The sequence below is a fragment of the Cyprinus carpio genome, chromosome B11 (genome assembly GCF_018340385.1).
Source record: "Cyprinus carpio isolate SPL01 chromosome B11, ASM1834038v1, whole genome shotgun sequence".
In the NCBI taxonomy this organism is placed as follows: Eukaryota; Metazoa; Chordata; class Actinopteri; order Cypriniformes; family Cyprinidae; genus Cyprinus; species Cyprinus carpio.
The window spans coordinates 20,773,653-20,791,022 of record NC_056607.1 but is presented as its reverse complement, the minus strand read 5'-3'; the positions used below and the strand labels follow the sequence as shown (position 1 = coordinate 20,791,022).

The following is a 17,370-nucleotide window of genomic DNA, read 5'->3' as shown; positions in this document are numbered from 1 at the left end:
AAACTATTTCTTGAAAACACCACTTCTATGCAGGATTTCTGCAGGTCTTAAAAAAAATCTTTATTCACGCTTTAACAAAGTAAAGCCTTAAGAGGTCTTAAATCAGAGCAGAAAGTGCTAAATTCATTAAATCAAGGCATTAAATATCGCATGCGCTATGAAAAAAAAATGTAGGCCTATATCTTACTCAGTATTTTGTTTTGTTTACCAATGCTAATATCGAAACATCTTTAAATAGAGATACTATTGATATGTAAATTGAAGATATGATATGTCTTGTTTGGTGAGAAATTCAACGAAAGTGTTGCTTCATTTTTTAAATGTTTTTTTTTGGCAACTGTGATACTTTTTTCTTGATTATTTTTTTGAATAAAAAGTAAAAAAAAAACACCATATTTTTACAATTTAAATCTTTTCTAACAATATAAGTCTTTACTATCAATTTTATCCATTTGACACATCCTTGCTGATTAAAAGTATTCATTACATTCAAAAAAACTAAGAAAAAAATGTACTGACCTCAGACTTTTAAACGGTAGTGTATATTGTAACACAAGATTTCCATTTTGAATAAATGCTGTTCTTTTTCATTTTATATTCATGAAAGAATCCTGAAAAAAAAGCATCACACAAGTTCCAAAAAACATGAAGCAGCACGACTGTTTCCAACACTGGTAATAAATCAGGATCATGTGTCACTGAAAACTGGAGTAATGATGCTGAAAATTCAGCTTTGCTTTACAGGAATAAATTATATTTTAAAGTATATTAAAATAGAATCTGTTATTTTAAATTGCAATAATATTTTACAAAAGGTTTTTTCTGTATTTTTTATCAAATAAATACAGCCTTAATGAGCAGAAGATACTTCTGTAAAAAAACATTTAAAATCATACTGATCCCAAAGTTTTGAACGGTAGTGTATATATATTAAATGGATTATGAAAACTTAAATACACTGAATGATTTTTTAGAATTGTTACAACTTTGTTGCTTTAAGTTAGACCATCTACAAATGTTAAATCTACAAATAAAATGTATTATTAAATAATTAATAAAAAAAAAATTGAGCTGTGTTTGAAGTTGTATTTTTAAACTTGGAATTTTGCTAATATAGGACATTAACATGTAGAGACCATATTGACATATTATGTTCCCTTTAATTTATTCTTTACATTTTCTTTGCTTGGTCTTAAAAAGGTTTTAAAAGGTCTTAAATCTTCATAAAGCCTGCAGAAACCCTGTCTATGATGAACGTATAAATCACCTGATTCATTGAAAGATCTAATGCAAAAAACTTCAGATTATGATTTATACATTAATTTTATGTATTCTTATAGGGAGAATATTTTATTTCTTGAAAACGCTTAACTGCTTTAAGACCATTTAATCAAAACTTTAGTTGAATTGTCTTAAGGTCAAACATATGAGAACATATGAAACCAACTAAGAACTTGGCATGCGTTTCAAATTAGATTATTAAAAGACTGTTGTTGACATCTTGGACATTTTTATTTTTTCATTAACCATCTTTATTCTCTCTCCTCATGTCACAGGTCTGGGAAGTTTCCTCTGGGGAGATGCTCCTGTCTGTCCTCTTCGACGTTGGCATCATGTCAGTGACCTTTGACCCCTGCGAGTATTTCCTATTCTGCGGAGGAAGTGATGGCAATATTTTTCAGGTGTCTCTCTGCAGCACGGTAAGCACTTTAGATGCTGGCATTTCCTGATCAGTGGCATTTATTCCGAGTTTTTATCACCATTGTGAAGTTGTTTATGAGATGTTTAATTGGCCAATAGCATATGGAGAAGCAGCCTGTTGTGGTTTCATAAGCAATAATGCACACTGTCTTATCTTCACTGCATTAGACGGAGAAGATTACAGTCATCTTAACTGGACTCCTGCTTGGCAGCGATTAGATATAAATACTGTCGAGTCATTTTCTGTCAAATCTACCTTTCTTTTCTTTCACATAGTGCTCAGAGTAAACTTAGTCGATTTCAATTTCTGGTGTGAAACGTTTATATGCTGATCTTTGTGATCCTCTGTCCTGATCCTTCACATGTCTCCTCAGCACTGCTGAGAACTGAAGTGAGTGGTTATTTTTTTATTTTTCTGGTGAGCTGTCTGTTTCAGTCCGGGTCAGGGCATCTTATAGAGAAAACTCTCGGTGCTGGAAGGCAAAAATGAATGTGAAACGAATGTGTTTCCTCACATTCTCACCTCGCTTCACCTTTACAATTCTCTCAAAGGGAATTTCAGATGAAACGTATGCAGGTGTCATGGCCATTGTCAGTTTCAGTTAAAGCCTGTGTAGTTTTGCTGGATCATTGGAAGTAGGTTATTCCAAAGCAGGGGCCTTTGGATTTGAGAAGATATGAGGCTCTACCATCGGAAACATCAGTTTACGGAGAACATTGGTATTGGGGATGTTGTGGTTTGCTGAAATTATTGTATTTTCAGGAGATCTCGGATAATGCATTTACTCATCCTCATGTTGTTCCAAACCTCCTGTGGGAGATGTTTAGCAGGAATGTTCATGCTATGGGTGGGCGATATTACACAATTAAAAAAAAAAAAGAAATTTGTCAGTTGAACAGTGTTGGAAAGCTGACTCCTAAAGTTTTTGACATTCTTTATATTTAGTGTGGTCATCAGATAGTCCAATAAGTTTAAATTGATTTTTACATTTAATGGGAAATTTTAACCTTTATAAAGCCATTTTCTCCTAAAAGTGTCCATTATCTTTTGAGTCAAAATTAAAGTCAAATTCTTACATTTAATCAGTGAAGACATTTGGGCTGTTACCAAACAAATGAAATCAGTATCAACAAAATAAATCTTTGCAGTGCAGAGGAAACACAGAGGCTGCATCTGAAGTGGCATTTAGATGTGTTTACTCACTGTTTAATGCAGGACATGAATGCATTTAACCTGCAATTACAAATGCATAAATAATGTTTTGATGTATTAATCATAAAACGTTGAACCGCCAGTAGGTGGCAGCAAGTCACTGTTAATAAGTGAGTCATTGCGATTGAACCAAATCATTTAAACGGTTGATTCATTCAGAAACGAAGCACTGTCATGTTGCTCAGAGACGCAAAACAGAATTGTGGCTGTTTGGAATTATTTTTGTTGTCAGAATAGTGCAAAAACAGGAAATATATTGTCTAAAATGTAAGCCTCTTAATTAACTTCTTGTTTATTGAATTGTGGTAAAAAATCAATGTAACATTTGTAATCATGGTCATTTTTGGAGAAATAACAGCACTCTTCATGTGGAATTGATTAACTACTGTATATGAAGAGGTATAATGTATACATTTTCTGTCCCCATGTCTTGAATTTGTGATTATTCTAAATATATATTTAATAGACTGAACCATGCGGTGAAAGAACACACTATAAATGCGCACACGCACTAGTCTAGACCTCATCATTTAATGTACGCGTGCACTCTGTAGGTGTGTTTTGTTTGGTTTTTGCAAAATACCCCATAATGTCAAATCGCACATTGTTAAAACAACAATTACGATATTATTGCAGACGATATATATATTGCACACCCCTAGTTGAAACACAGTCAGCAGTGAAAGAGGGCTTATTTCATTATATGTGTGCGCTGCCTTAGAGGTGCTCACAGGTTAAATACACAAACTTGTATTTGTCAAAATGCCTTAAGTGAAAGCAAATTGCTGAGAAAAAAAAAAACATGTGTAAAAGTATATTGGATCCGGGCAGCTCTTAAAGTGACAGCAGTCTAATATTCCTGTCTGTCATTCATGTTAATCAAATAACAAAAGAAAAATAGATATTCATTTTAAGAACTACTAAGCTAAACAGAAATTAGCATGCACAATTAAATATGTCATATCGGCCACAGTTTTTGCATTTGCATTGCATTTCCACAGTTATTAACTTTTAAAATATATTTTCATTAGTGCTGCCATTCAGAAAAAAAAATTACATAATTCTAAACATTTTTCTGTAATTAATCGCGATTAATAGCATATTAATTTAACACATTTATACTGTCATGGTTTCACATTGAATCTCCGAATCAATGTAGAAACAACATAAAAATGGTATAGGCCTATTATAATGATTTTAATGGCATCTTAGTAGCCTGTTATTAATGAAGGCCAATATTATTGAAGCTTGAAAGAGCAGGCTGTTTGAAATGGCTTTCTGATCCATAATTGTTGAAAAATGATAGAACCCTAAATGATAGAAGATGGAAGAAATGTTTGGAAGAACCAGCTTTTTCTGGTCAGCACTTAATGCGATTTGTTTTATAACTCTCACCATATCATAAAGTATTCCTGAGCTCATATTGAGAAACTGCAAACCTAACAGGAGATGCTAGAGGCAGAATTTTTTATGAATAAACATGTTTCTTCTTGAGACAGTGTTTTACGATTGAAGATTTCTTTCTTCTTTTTGTTTGTCTGAATGCGTTTTTTAATTCAGTGTATGTGAGAGAGAGACAGCATGTGTTCCTGCATGTGTTTCTAAACGCCTTTAAACTGAGGTGAAATTGTGTGCGATTCATTCCCAATCTGTCCAGATGCATTCATCATCAGTCTTGAACATTAATCAGGGCATTAATTAGCTGGTACTGACGTGCTTTTTCTCAGCCTCTCGCTTTTTCATTCTGCTTGCGTCTGGAATCTCAGCCAGCCTTATTAATCTACAGGGTTTCCTGATTTATTTATTTTTTCATGTTTCTAAAACCTTTTAAGATGTTCAAAGGCTATTCATTGATAGACTCATATCTCTTCGACTTCTACGGCTGGTTTTTACACTTAACACTTTCGGTCTACTGTCTTAAAGTTGATTTCACAGTAAGATTAATTGGTGGGATATAAGAAATGTAAGGAGGCTTGGAACGTGGCGTCCTGACTTCTTTCCAAAACATTGGCCTCGATCTTTGCATTCTGATTGGTTCAGAATTTTCCCTTTGAACAAAATGCAATAACTTGCCAGTAAAATTTGTGGAAAACAAAAAAATCCTCCTCTCGGGACTAGATGATGTGCCTTTATGGTTTTCATTGATTAGATTTCATGTCAAAAATGATTGTTTATTATGCAGTTGTGACCTTACACGCTTCTGTTAAGCTTCTCTTCTCAGTCCGGCAGTTTCTTTGACCTCTTCACCCTGTTGAAAGTGCTTCCTCGGCTCTGTCTCTTTCCCCTTGTTGTTCGGATTGTCTTGTCAGTGATGAGCGAGGGTTGAATTTGTCATATTTAGATAGAAAAAGACTTTCTGACAGGAAAGCTTATATCTCCCTGCCTGCTTGAAGACAAAAGACAGAAAGGGAAAATAAAAAGACCCAAAGAGAAGAATACAGAGCGGAGAAGTGTGTTACTGCTGAAGGTTTTTTAAATCTAATCCTGTCAAGGCTTTCTGACTCAGAAAAACATCTGTTTAACTTAAAAACCCTAGTTCTGAACAGCCCTGTTTCACAGCAAAACTCAAGACGACTTTTCATTCACTGACACTGTTCACTCGGAAACGCAGCAGCGCAAATACATACTTGCCAGCAACCTGACAAAAAAAGGCTTGCTAATTTTGGGTTTGAAAATGATGAAAATTAGACAATCGAAATATTAGCATTGTGTATTATAAAATAATTGCATTTTTGTTTAATACTCACTTTTTATTTAAAAATATAATAGTATAATTATTTTGTTAATTATTTTATTTGCAAACACAAAATAAATAAATATTGATTTGATGATAATACTAATCAATTCAATATAAAATTATTATTGTTTTAGTTAAGTTGTAGCCAAGTTATACTAAATTAAAACTTGGGAACAAATTAGTGTAGCATGGCCACTATTTAACTAAAATGAGGGAACAAATTAATAAATTGTGGCCACAAATTAAACATTTTTGCAAGTGATTTATTAATTAATTCCCACTATGTGTGGGGCTCAGTATGTTCCAAACAATATCCAAAAATATATTAACTAGCAGAACTGTTAATAATAAGAACCACTATTAATAAATGAGAATTTCTGAAGGATCATGTGACACTGAAGACTGCAGTAATGATGCTGAAAATTCAGCTTTGCATCACAGAAATACATTAGTTTTTAAAAATACAGAAAACACAAATTTTAAATCGTAATCATTTTTCACAATTTTACTGTTTTAACTGTATTTTTGATTCAATAAATACAGTCTTGGTGAGCATAAGAGACAATGATTCTCATGCACATGCCTTCCTTGTGCAGCTGTAGCAGCTCTTTATTACGCTTTAATGCACACAGTGGTGTCACATAGATTTTGGTACAGCGTTTGTCTGCCATGTTTAACTGGCTTTGTTCAACAGTCTTTTCAACTAATTTTAACCACAGACCTCCCTTTAATCTTAAATCAAAAAGCGCTATTCTAAAACCCCATTAGATATTCCAGAAGGAACTCATAGCTGGAAATTGCCAATTCTCTTCTGGGTTTCACGACTATAATCTTGAACAGCTCTATTGTTTGAAATATAACAAGGTCTCTCAAAACTATTTCCGGACCAATGCGATGTCTGTCCATATTAATGTGCAAATCTGAATATGAAAGACATGCGTTTCCTTCCAGACTGGCCGGAGATCTCCTGCTGGCTTTAACTCTTCCTGTCATGTATTATTGATGCTCCTTATTGCCAGACTTTAAAGAGGTGATGTAATGATTTGAGTCAGCAGTGGTCCAGTCCAGGCCACCGTACTTCTCCTACAGCCTCTTCCTTAATTAATGCCATTAAGTCAATCGATCAGACCGTTTAGGAGACAGTCAGGGCTAAATCCCATGGTACCTAATGGAGGCTGTGTGTAGCAGGACTGTAAGCTAATTTGCTCTATAGCCGGTGATCAACTGTAAGGATTTTTTTCAGCTGCCCTAGTTGGCATAAAAACATGTACATGATCAACGAGAACCCAAACCCTCACACTGACCCCAAGCCAGCGGGCTGTCGTTATTGTTGACCCATGTTAGCATTTGAATCGTTTTCTCCACATTGTTATAAATGTTTCTCCTTTGCTCTTTTTCTCTCTTTCTTTCCTGCTTGGCAGAGTTTAAGCCGGGATAAAACCTTCCAGACGGACAGTGACGGCAATCAGGTGTTCAAAGGACACAGGTGAGGTTGTCTATGCTTTGTTTGTGACCCATGTGTCTGTCCTTGGTTATTACTTTAGGAAAAGACATGCGTTTTTTTGCCGGAGCCCAAAGTTCAGACAGTGAAAGGAAGAAAGGTGAAAGTTTCTGGCTTCTGCTCTGGAGCGAACTCATTTTGGATTAAGCTCTTTCTGTGCTTTGTGCAGAAGCTCCGCCTGTGAAGCGGTGCAGGCAGGAGGTGTAATCACAGCCTCCATTTGCGCTGGTGTTTTCAGGTTACACACAGCGAGAAACGCAGAATGGTCGATGCTGGTGGCAGAAAGGCTGTCATTTTGGCATCGTACTGTAACAAATACATGTTCATTTTTATGACAACTTAATGTGGCTTTGACTTAGCCTGTGTACTCTATATTAAATTATGTTTTGTGGTTTATTTGGTTATATTGAGTATATAAAAAGACAAATAGTTATATCAATCCATTGGGGGGAACTTGTATGTGTGTGTGTGTATGTATGTATATATAAGATGCCTGGATAGACATAATTATATATAAAATATAATTGTTTTACAAAAATTTCAAATAAATCAAATATAAATAACTTTCATATTTATTCATTCATATAAATAGTTTTTTGAACTTTCTATTTATCAGTGAATCTTGAAAAAATATAGATATTTTATAAATAGAATGTTTATGTATGTTTATATATTTCTTTGAATATATATATTCATATATGAATTCATATATATATATATATATATATATATATATATATATATATGAAGAAAATAATTTTATTAATAAAAAATACAAAAACTGATTTATATTTATTAGAGAATATTGAAAGTATATAATATATATTTTTAAAATAGTGTAAACACACATTTATATATTTAGATAGATATATTTAGATATTTATATGAATAAAAATATTGCATACACATATTAATTAATAAAATAATTGTATTTAGCAAGTTTACATTAACAAAGACGTTTAGTTTACAGAAGATTATTTCAAATGTATATATATATTTTTTTTTTTTTCAAAGAATCTTGAAAAAATATTGCGCTTTCCACAAAAATATTATTTAAAAAATATACATAACTCTTCTTGAGCAAATCAGCATATTTGAATGATTTCTGAAGAAAGAAACCTGCTTCTCTCACATGAGCACAACATGTCTGGTGCATGTCTGCTAACTCCCACACCATGATTTTAATTATTATTTTTTAATACACAGTATGCAGTATTATGTAGGTGGACTTGTTAGTTTGTAGAGCAGATAAACCTGTATATAGATCTGAACCTGCACTCTCCACTATAACAGTCTCTCTCCTCCTGGACAGAAATCTGGTGACATGTTTGTCTGTGTCTATGGACGGGACCCTCCTGCTGTCCGGCTCCAACGATGAGACTGTCAGGATGTGGGACGTTCAGAGCAAGCAGTGCATATGGTCCATCAACCACAAGGGTAAGCATCAAGCACTCTCTCTCTTTCTCTCTGCATGATTCCCTTGTCTACAGGCTAGATCTATCTCAAGCATCCCAGCATCCTTCAGTGCTCATCCAGGCTCGCTGACTCTTTCTTGCTCTCTGGCAGCTCGACCAGTCTGCTTGTAGCCCACTCCAAATTGATGTGCCATTGGACACCTGCGTCTTTTTCAGTTCAGGTGTCTGATCTCTCGTGCTTCGGCTGTGACTGGCTGGCAGTTGCGCAGGAATGATGAGATTCTGCAGCGATAGTGACACAGCGTGCTTTGTTTTGGTTCTGATCCGTGAATGCATTCTGTCAATGCCGCAGGGGTTTGACAGTAGTTCACCCTCCAAGGAACACAAAACAACCACATGTTCCTTTTTGGGTTCCCTGGGTTAGATTTTTTCTTTCTCTTCCTTCTGTCAATTATGGACACTGTGCAGAAATGGAAAATGGAACATTCTAGGACACTTGGGTAACCAATTTAAGCAATTTTAAAGTCAACAGGAAGTCAATCTTTGGCCTTGTTAGCTTTCTATTGCTTGGACCTGGTGTTATTGTGCACAGTTCACCAGTGCACATTATTGCTTCCAAATAAAAAACAAGCTTTTTCCTCTGAGAGGACTTTTCTTTCCAGCTTAGGTATTTTGGCTTTATTTAATAAGTCAATGACATATAAAACTATCCAATATAAGTTTGAATTATATTTTTATATTAATATGGACTGAAAATGAACATCATCTCATTAAGCCTTGTACTGATGCTATATTCAAGATTTGAAGATCCCAAAACTTGGGAACTGGCAAAACAGCTGCTATAAAAATAATACTAATGTACATGGGTATATAATTATGTTAAAAAAGTCTTGCTGTTCAGTTTGGTTTTATTGTGGGTTTTTTAGATGCTATTTCATGTTGTCTTTATTTTCTTATATTTTACTTTGAATTTGATTTTAACTATAGCAGCTGAAAAGCTGTGAATCTGTATTCCTGATACTGTATTAATAAGGCTCCTTCAGCACTCCAAATATCCTTCAGCCTTTGAATGAGTCAGTGTTAAGACCTTGGCAGTTCTGATGGACTACTGAATTCTCTCTCATTTTTCTCCCGTGAGGTGAAATCACTAATTAGCTCGCTTCACTCTTTCAACATACAGATGAGCTTTGGTCGTCCTGGGTTACGGGCAGGAGGATGAAAGAATTTTTCCATTAATTTCATTCCAGCAGACTCTAGAGAAACTCACATTGCCAGATTGGATTGCACGGCCACCAGTCCTCAGCACGTTGTGTTATTTCCACTATTGCTATTCAGCTGTTTCTCAACACAATTGCTTCATGCTCTACGCTTTTCTTTATTTGATTATTATTTTGTTGAAGAAAAAAAATCTATTGCTGGAAGGTAATTTGTCAAATGAGGAGGTGAAGGGCAAACGTTATTGCAATCTGAAAAATCAAGCTGATGAAAAGGTTTTCGTTCTCGCCATTGTTGCCCTGGTGGTCAATGAGGGCTAAAGGACCACAGATGTCAGGTCCCTTTGAGCAGGCAGGAGCTTTTTGAAGGCCATCGAGGGCTCTTGAATTGAACAAATTAGCACCGAATTATTGTGATAACCCCTAGCCTCTAGTTCATTATTTATATTTCTAGAAAGGGAGGGTGAGAAGAAGCGGGCGAATGAGTGAGTGGGGCTGTGGGGTTGAAGCAGATTTTGTTCATATGTTCTCAGATTGATGCAGGCTAAATTACCCATTGGACTTTGAGGGCCTTTGATCAAATACCTGCTGTAATTAAACAGCTCTGGGAGTTTAAAGGTTTTAGTTAATAACCAGAACGCTATGTGTCAGACTGACTCCCTCATTCCGAGAATTTTGTGTTGTTAGAATTGCTTTTTTTTTCTAGGAAATAAACGATCTCATGGTGGTTCAAAGGTTTTGTGCAGTCTACCCAAATCCCTGCTAGGCCATGATGGTCCACTAATCAGATACTTGTCCAACAACCAGTAGCAGTGTGTCTTATGTAAGAAACATGTCCAATTGGGATGAGGTGAACTGTGAAACCAGCCTATTTATACATATATGTGTATCTCACTGGGATTATAATGCTGTTTTACAAACAACAGTTGTAAAAGGTGCACCCAGTTAACCATTTATCGGTTAACCAGACATTCAATTACTGATTAGGCAAAATAACGGTAGTCTTTGCTAATGTGAATGAATTTGTAAAACTATTTTAAATGTCACCATTTATTGTAAAACCAAGTATTTAAGAACCGATGACAGATTGTTTCAAAAAACGTAAATATTGGTAAAAACATAAATAACAACGGTTGATCTGGTTATCAACTGTCTCTACTATTATGGATGAAATTGAAACACTGTTTTCATTGGCACCATTTATGGGTAAACCTGGTATTTAAGATCTGATAACAGATCATGTGAAAAAAATTTACATATGGGGAAAAAAATAGGGGTCAATCTGAATATCTCTGGTATTGTGCATGAATTTGAAAGATTGTTTTCAGTGGCACTATTTATGGATAAACCTAGTATTCAAGAACTGATTACGCAGGAAAGTCGTAATATTGATTAAAAGAACATTCAAATTGTTTATCATCAATCTCTACTAATGTGTATGAATTTGAAATACTGTTTCAGATACCACCATTTATAGATCATGGATATAAATAGAAATAGAAAATGTATGGGTGTATACAGAAATAGATAATTTATGGTTGTATACACACACATAGGTCAAACCTATTTTACTGGAACCAAAATGTCACCATTTATTGGAAAACCTGAATTATCTCTTTTACTGTATGAATTTGAAACACTGATTTAGATGCTACCATTTTTCAGTAAACCCGAAACTTAAGTGTAAAGCATTGTAAGAAACAAGAAGTGTTAATATTGGTAAAAACGGTTCATTTTTAGTATTTCTCTTGCATTTGGCCATAAATTCCATTTCTTTCAGTCTTGCACATCATGACTCTCTTTATTTGAAGTTTGTGACAGAAATCCACTCTCCTGGGTCTGTTGATAACCAGGACAGGGTGCAAGCTTGTCTCAACTTCACGAGGAGATGCGTCTCCGAGCGAAGTGGGTCCTGTGTACTCGCTTTAGCTGGACAAGGGGCAACGAATCTCTGCTCAAGGCTCTTGATCATGGAGGCAATTAAACCCAGTTTCACGCCTCATCCCCAGACGCAGCTGATACCCCCACTCCTCCTTTTATCTGTCTTCATTAAAGCCAGCAGGCGGCCTGTCAAATGACAGAGAGAGCGACCCAAACAAACGTCTGAGCCAAAATGTCCAGAACTGAAGTGTCATTTATAGACATTTCGTGTTCAGAAGGCTGAAGGGCATAATTGTTCAGTTTACTTTATGTACAGCCTAAGTCCCTCTTAAGGAAGCTCAGAAATTGAACAAGATAGGGCTCAGTCATATGGCCAAAAATATCATCATGATATTTTTTTCTGTATCATACAATATTAGTATTTATCAATATTTATTTACCATCAATGGAGAAATGCTTTTCACATGTTAATTAGACCTTGAGAATGAATGTAAATGTAACTTGTTTGCTTGCAATTAAACTTTGCAGAAGAGCTGTCTTTTAATTTTGGGGTTCCATGAATTCGGTTTTATTTTCCACTAAATTCTGTGTTTTTAGTCTTTATTTTTTCTGTGTTCTTTGATTTAATATTTAATACAAAGTAATCATTAAAATGGTGTTACAACAAAATGTTACTTTTTTTGTCAGATAAGATGCTGCACGACAAAACTGTATAAATTGGATGTAAAAATATGTTGGTTTTTTGATATTCCTTAAAAATAATAGTATTATAATATTAAGAAAGTCAATTTTAGTACATAATAGTAATATATATCTGTCATAATTTCAAGTTAAACTGAACTTTTATTTTGGCGGTTTGTCTCGAAGATCTTTGAGCTTCAGTGTATGTTTGGTAGTTTTTTTCTCAAATGAAATGGTGTAAAGCTGGTGAAGTGACTCTCAGAGCAGCTCTGGAGATGAAGTTTGTGTGTTCGTATCTCATACTGAAACAGCAGAAAGTGAAAACAAAACATCGTTAGCATCGTGTGTTTGGGTTTTTTTGTATAGTAGACAAAACTACACCATTTGTTCACACAGAGACATGCAGAACATGCAGACTTATTAGCCACATGCACTTTATTTCTGCTTTGTGACTGGCTATAAAGATTTAGGAAAAATGCCCAGAACTTATCATTGTTAACAACCTAAATTATATTGCTATCTCTATGATATTGTTCACTGCCTAGCCCTGGACAAAGATACAAGTAATGCAAGATTTTTTATTTAACCTTAACCTATTTTTTCATGACCTTGCTTTTGTGAGGGTGGGATGTTGTCGTGGTTAAGACGCAGGAGGAAATTGAAAGGGCTGCTGGTTCGATACCTGCAAGGAGCGAGCCATGCGGCTCACTGCTGTGCCCTTGAGCAAGGCACCTATCTCAGGGTGCTCCATGGGGATTTTCCCTGTAATAAGTTAATGAGAATGTTCTATGGCAAAAGCTACTCCAACAGATTTAGCTGGCCCTGGTTGTTTGATGTGACTTGTGACAAGGAGTTTCTGATCCATATTGCTCTATACACGCTAAAAAGACCTTGATTGGCTGATAATTCCTGGGAATAAGTGCCCAGGGATTTTTATAAGTCTGCCAGGAAACAATGTTCTGATTACAAGCTACCAGGTTGAGTCAAGTAATTACTGGATTTGCCAAGTTTTTTGCCAGGTTAGTGGCTTCAGTGAGTGTTCATTTGAAGTATGTGAAGGCTATGACATTTAATTGCTCACTTGCTGTTAAGTTGTGCTATTTTGCATAATGGAAACATATTACTTTGAATTTATATCACTTACAGAAGAGAATATTACAGCAAAATGTAGTGTCCTGCCGATAAATTAGGTTCAACCTCATTAAACCGTGCAAGCAATCTGTCAAACAATTTGACACAGCAATCCTTGCTTATGACTTCAATTGAAATATTTAGTGTGTTCATGCTTTGGACAGCTTGGGTAGTACACTTTTTTTTTTTTCTCTCTGCCACTTTCACTCACCATCTGTTTTTCCACCATGTACACACTAACATTCAAAAATTCGGGGTCTGAGATTTTGTTCATCAAAGAATTCTGAAAGTAGTGCCACAGACAAAAATATTAAGCATATTACAAGCACAACTCTTTTCTACTATATAATATTAAGCACAACTATTTTCTACATTGATAATAATAAGAAATGTTTCTTGAGCAGCAAATCAGCATGTTCGAATAATGTCTGAAGGTTCATGTGACACTGAAGACATGCATCACAGGAATACATTTTTACAATATATTTAAATAAAAATCTACTTTTTTTTTTTTTTTACTCCTTTTTTTCTGTATTTTTGATCAAATGAATGCAGCCTTGGTGAGCATAAGAGGATTCTTCCAAAAACATAAAAAAGTCTTTAAAAACTGATTTTTAAAAGATAGGTTTTTGTGGTGCTTATTATTATTGTGGTATTTATTTTAAAGTTTAGCATCAATTTTAGAACTTGTAGCATTGATAATGAAGCATTGGTTAAGTGCAGATAAGTTTTTGTATTAATTTTGCATGTTTGTTTTTTAAAGATGTTTTTCAAGAATGGGAACATTCTAGAAGTTTCTAAAACATTCTGTAATATTCTAGTGCTTTCTAGAATATTCCAGAACATCGTGGGTCTAGTCATAACAGACAAAAATTATGCAACGTACACAGAATTTTGGACGACTCACTTTTTTCAACTGTTTTTTAAACTGTTGTTAACTGAGTATTATGCAATTTTCATGCATGAGCAATAACAGATCATCTGTTTTTTTTATCATTCATTTTCATGAGCACCGTTTATGATACACAAAACATAATGTGATTTTTATATTCAGCCAGTCAAACATCATGAAGAAACATTAAGAATAAAAGCGAAACAACTTTTATAAAAGTCCTCAGCTGTAAAGTTGCATGCAAATACCACATGACTTTAAGAACCACAATGTAGAGTTTTATCACACGAAACAACTTAGTAGCTGGAAAACCAAGACCATTTTAAAATCTGTCACACAACTGAAAGTTATGTTTTAGTTACTCCCCAGACATCGAGTGATTAGTTCAAAAGTCATAGTGTCATGCAGAAGAGGTCAGGTTTGTTGACCCCTGTGTTAATTGCTCAGCACTGGCCATTAACTACTGCTCATCTAATCTCTTAATCCCATTTGACCTAAAGACAAGAGCACTCTGAAAGAAAAGAGGGTTCAGAGAACACTCAGACGGCTCAAAACCAAATGGAGATGTCAGAATAACTCCATTCCCCTCCCGTCTCGTCTCCTGCTTGCTGGCTGTCTGACTGCCACTGGATTATCAGATGGGATGGACTTTTTTTCGGATTTTATTAGACACGGCCTCAAATTGAGTTCATGTTTCTTGACCTGGTGATATATATGTCTTAAATATATGTTGAACTGTTGTCTATAATAGACCAGGTTAGTACAAAAATTTATTTAAGCACCTGTCATTCTGATCCAGTTGGCTATAAAAGAATCAATGCCTCGTTATTGCAATCCAAAATAAAGCCTTAAAAAGAAGTCATTGCATTAAATGTTGCATGCACTGAAAAAAAAAAATTATCTTATTTCTAGCTCAGTATTTTTATCTTGTTTTCCAGTGCAAACATCTAAACATCCTTAAATCAATATATATTTACTTGATATGCAAGTATGAAGATATGAAGTCTTGTTTTCTAAGAAACTAAACACAAAAAGTGAGTTTATGCTTAAAACAAAAACAAACATCTGTCAGTGGGGAATAAAACCATGTTTTCTCTTTGAATTTTCATTTTCTGAGCCCATTGGCAAATATTTGTTATTGTTTTATGCATAAATTAATTTCATTTTGATCAATTTCACAGAAAAAAAAACCCATTTTTTCATCATTTTGCTTCTCAAATAAATGTGTTTTGATTTAAGAGTAGACATTTAGACTGGAAAACAATACAAAAACACTGATAAAGAGCATCAATTTTTTTTTTTTTTTTTTTTTTTTTGCAGTGTAAATCAGTAAATATTATTAAACTCCAGTTGTTGGGAGCAGAGCCATTCAAACCTTAAACTATTTTTCAAATGAATGAATGAATGAATAGATGAATGAATGAAAAGTAATGGAAATCTGTTGGAAGTTGTATTTTAAAATGCTGAAGGGTTGCAAATACAACTCATTGTGGTCTCTAGATATTTACATTCACATTTATAAATTGATGTATTATGTTCCATTCAATTTATTCCTTAAATTTTCTTTTTTGTATTAAAACATTTTATATTTACCTTCATAAAACCTGCAGAAATCCTGAGAAAGGGGCATTTTGCTGAACATACTACTATATATATATATATATATATATATATATATATATATATATTATATATATATATATATATATATATATATATATATATATATAGATATATATATTTGAGCAATATCTCACAAGTGTGATATGGCTGTATATCAGCACCGAGCGGCAACCTCCCCTCTCTCTCGTGAAGCCAACAAGGAAGTAACTAAAACTGTAATTCATCGACTGGCCGCTAGAGGCTGGCTGCAAAAGGGAGTCAGTCCCATAGACTCCCCATGTTAAAATGCCCAACTTTACAGCAGAAAAAAACATGTTTACAGCCTGGTTAAAAAAATGATTTTGGTCTAAATAGCTAATTTTGCCCTTCATGAGAACTGTGAGGGGGTGAATTTTTTTATAACTCATCCGTTTAAATTATATTACGCCTTAAAGTTCTGCATAATTAAGGGCGTGGCCACTTGAGTGACAGGTGGATTGCCGCTGTTGAGAATGCCATTGCACTAGGTGGGAGTGGCTTCAGCAACCAGCTCCCGCCTTTTTGCCCATTTTTGATTATCCGGGAGAGTCGCGCGGTCACGCGCTGCCAAGATAACGACGGCCCGCACTGCACACTTTGAGCTTAAAAACGCTCTTGAGGAGTCTATGGGTGACGTCACGGACATTACGTCCATATTTTTTTACAGTCTATGATCAGCACGGCTGTGATTCTGGCATAGGCACAAGGCCACAGGTAATCACAGCATGCCATACAACCATATCACACAGCTACTCGCATGATATTGTGTTTATACAATAGTTTGACGGCAGAAGTGTTTTTTCTTTTTCAATAAAAAAGATAGAACAACGGAATGCCTTTAAAAACCTTCTTTTTTATGGAACTATTTCCTACCGCCACAGATTCAAATCTCAAGCTGACAGTTCAACAGCTGAGCCCAAGCCTCTGTTACTAATTCGAAAACTAATTTAAAACTAGTAACGAAGGAACGCTGAGTTGCATCTTCGAAATCTTATTGCATTATTGTATTAAAAGCTCACATCTCCGAAAACATCGAAGCAAATTTTCAAATAGACATTATCTTTATTAACAAACTGCATATTTGAAGTCTAAACAAATAAATTCTCACATTTTGTGACACAAAAACAGTACTATTTGTAAAATTAAAGTGGGTTTAAGTGTCAGCCATGACAGGCTGTGAGAAATACCGCAAACAGAATGATACAAACGGTGAAATGTTTGGAATGCTGTTATCAGTAGAATATCACACTGCTGGAAACGGCACTCAGCGAATCAGATTCAAGAACTAGAGAGAACTGTTGTATTAATGCATGTAAACATATATTTCAACTTGATAGCTTATATGCAATTGAAATGTGATTAA

General features: G+C 34.7%; 1 protein-coding gene across 1 annotated transcript in view; it reads left to right on the top strand.

Moving 5' to 3' along the window:
* The window catches only part of wdr18 (WD repeat domain 18), a 61,558-nt gene that overhangs the window by 23,840 nt on the left and 20,348 nt on the right, over positions 1-17,370 (top strand). The window contains exons 5-7 of the mRNA XM_042734500.1: positions 1,557-1,700; positions 7,073-7,137; positions 8,465-8,589. Of these exons, the coding sequence (XP_042590434.1) occupies positions 1,557-1,700; positions 7,073-7,137; positions 8,465-8,589 (334 nt within the window). The remainder of the gene's footprint in view (positions 1-1,556; positions 1,701-7,072; positions 7,138-8,464; positions 8,590-17,370) is intronic.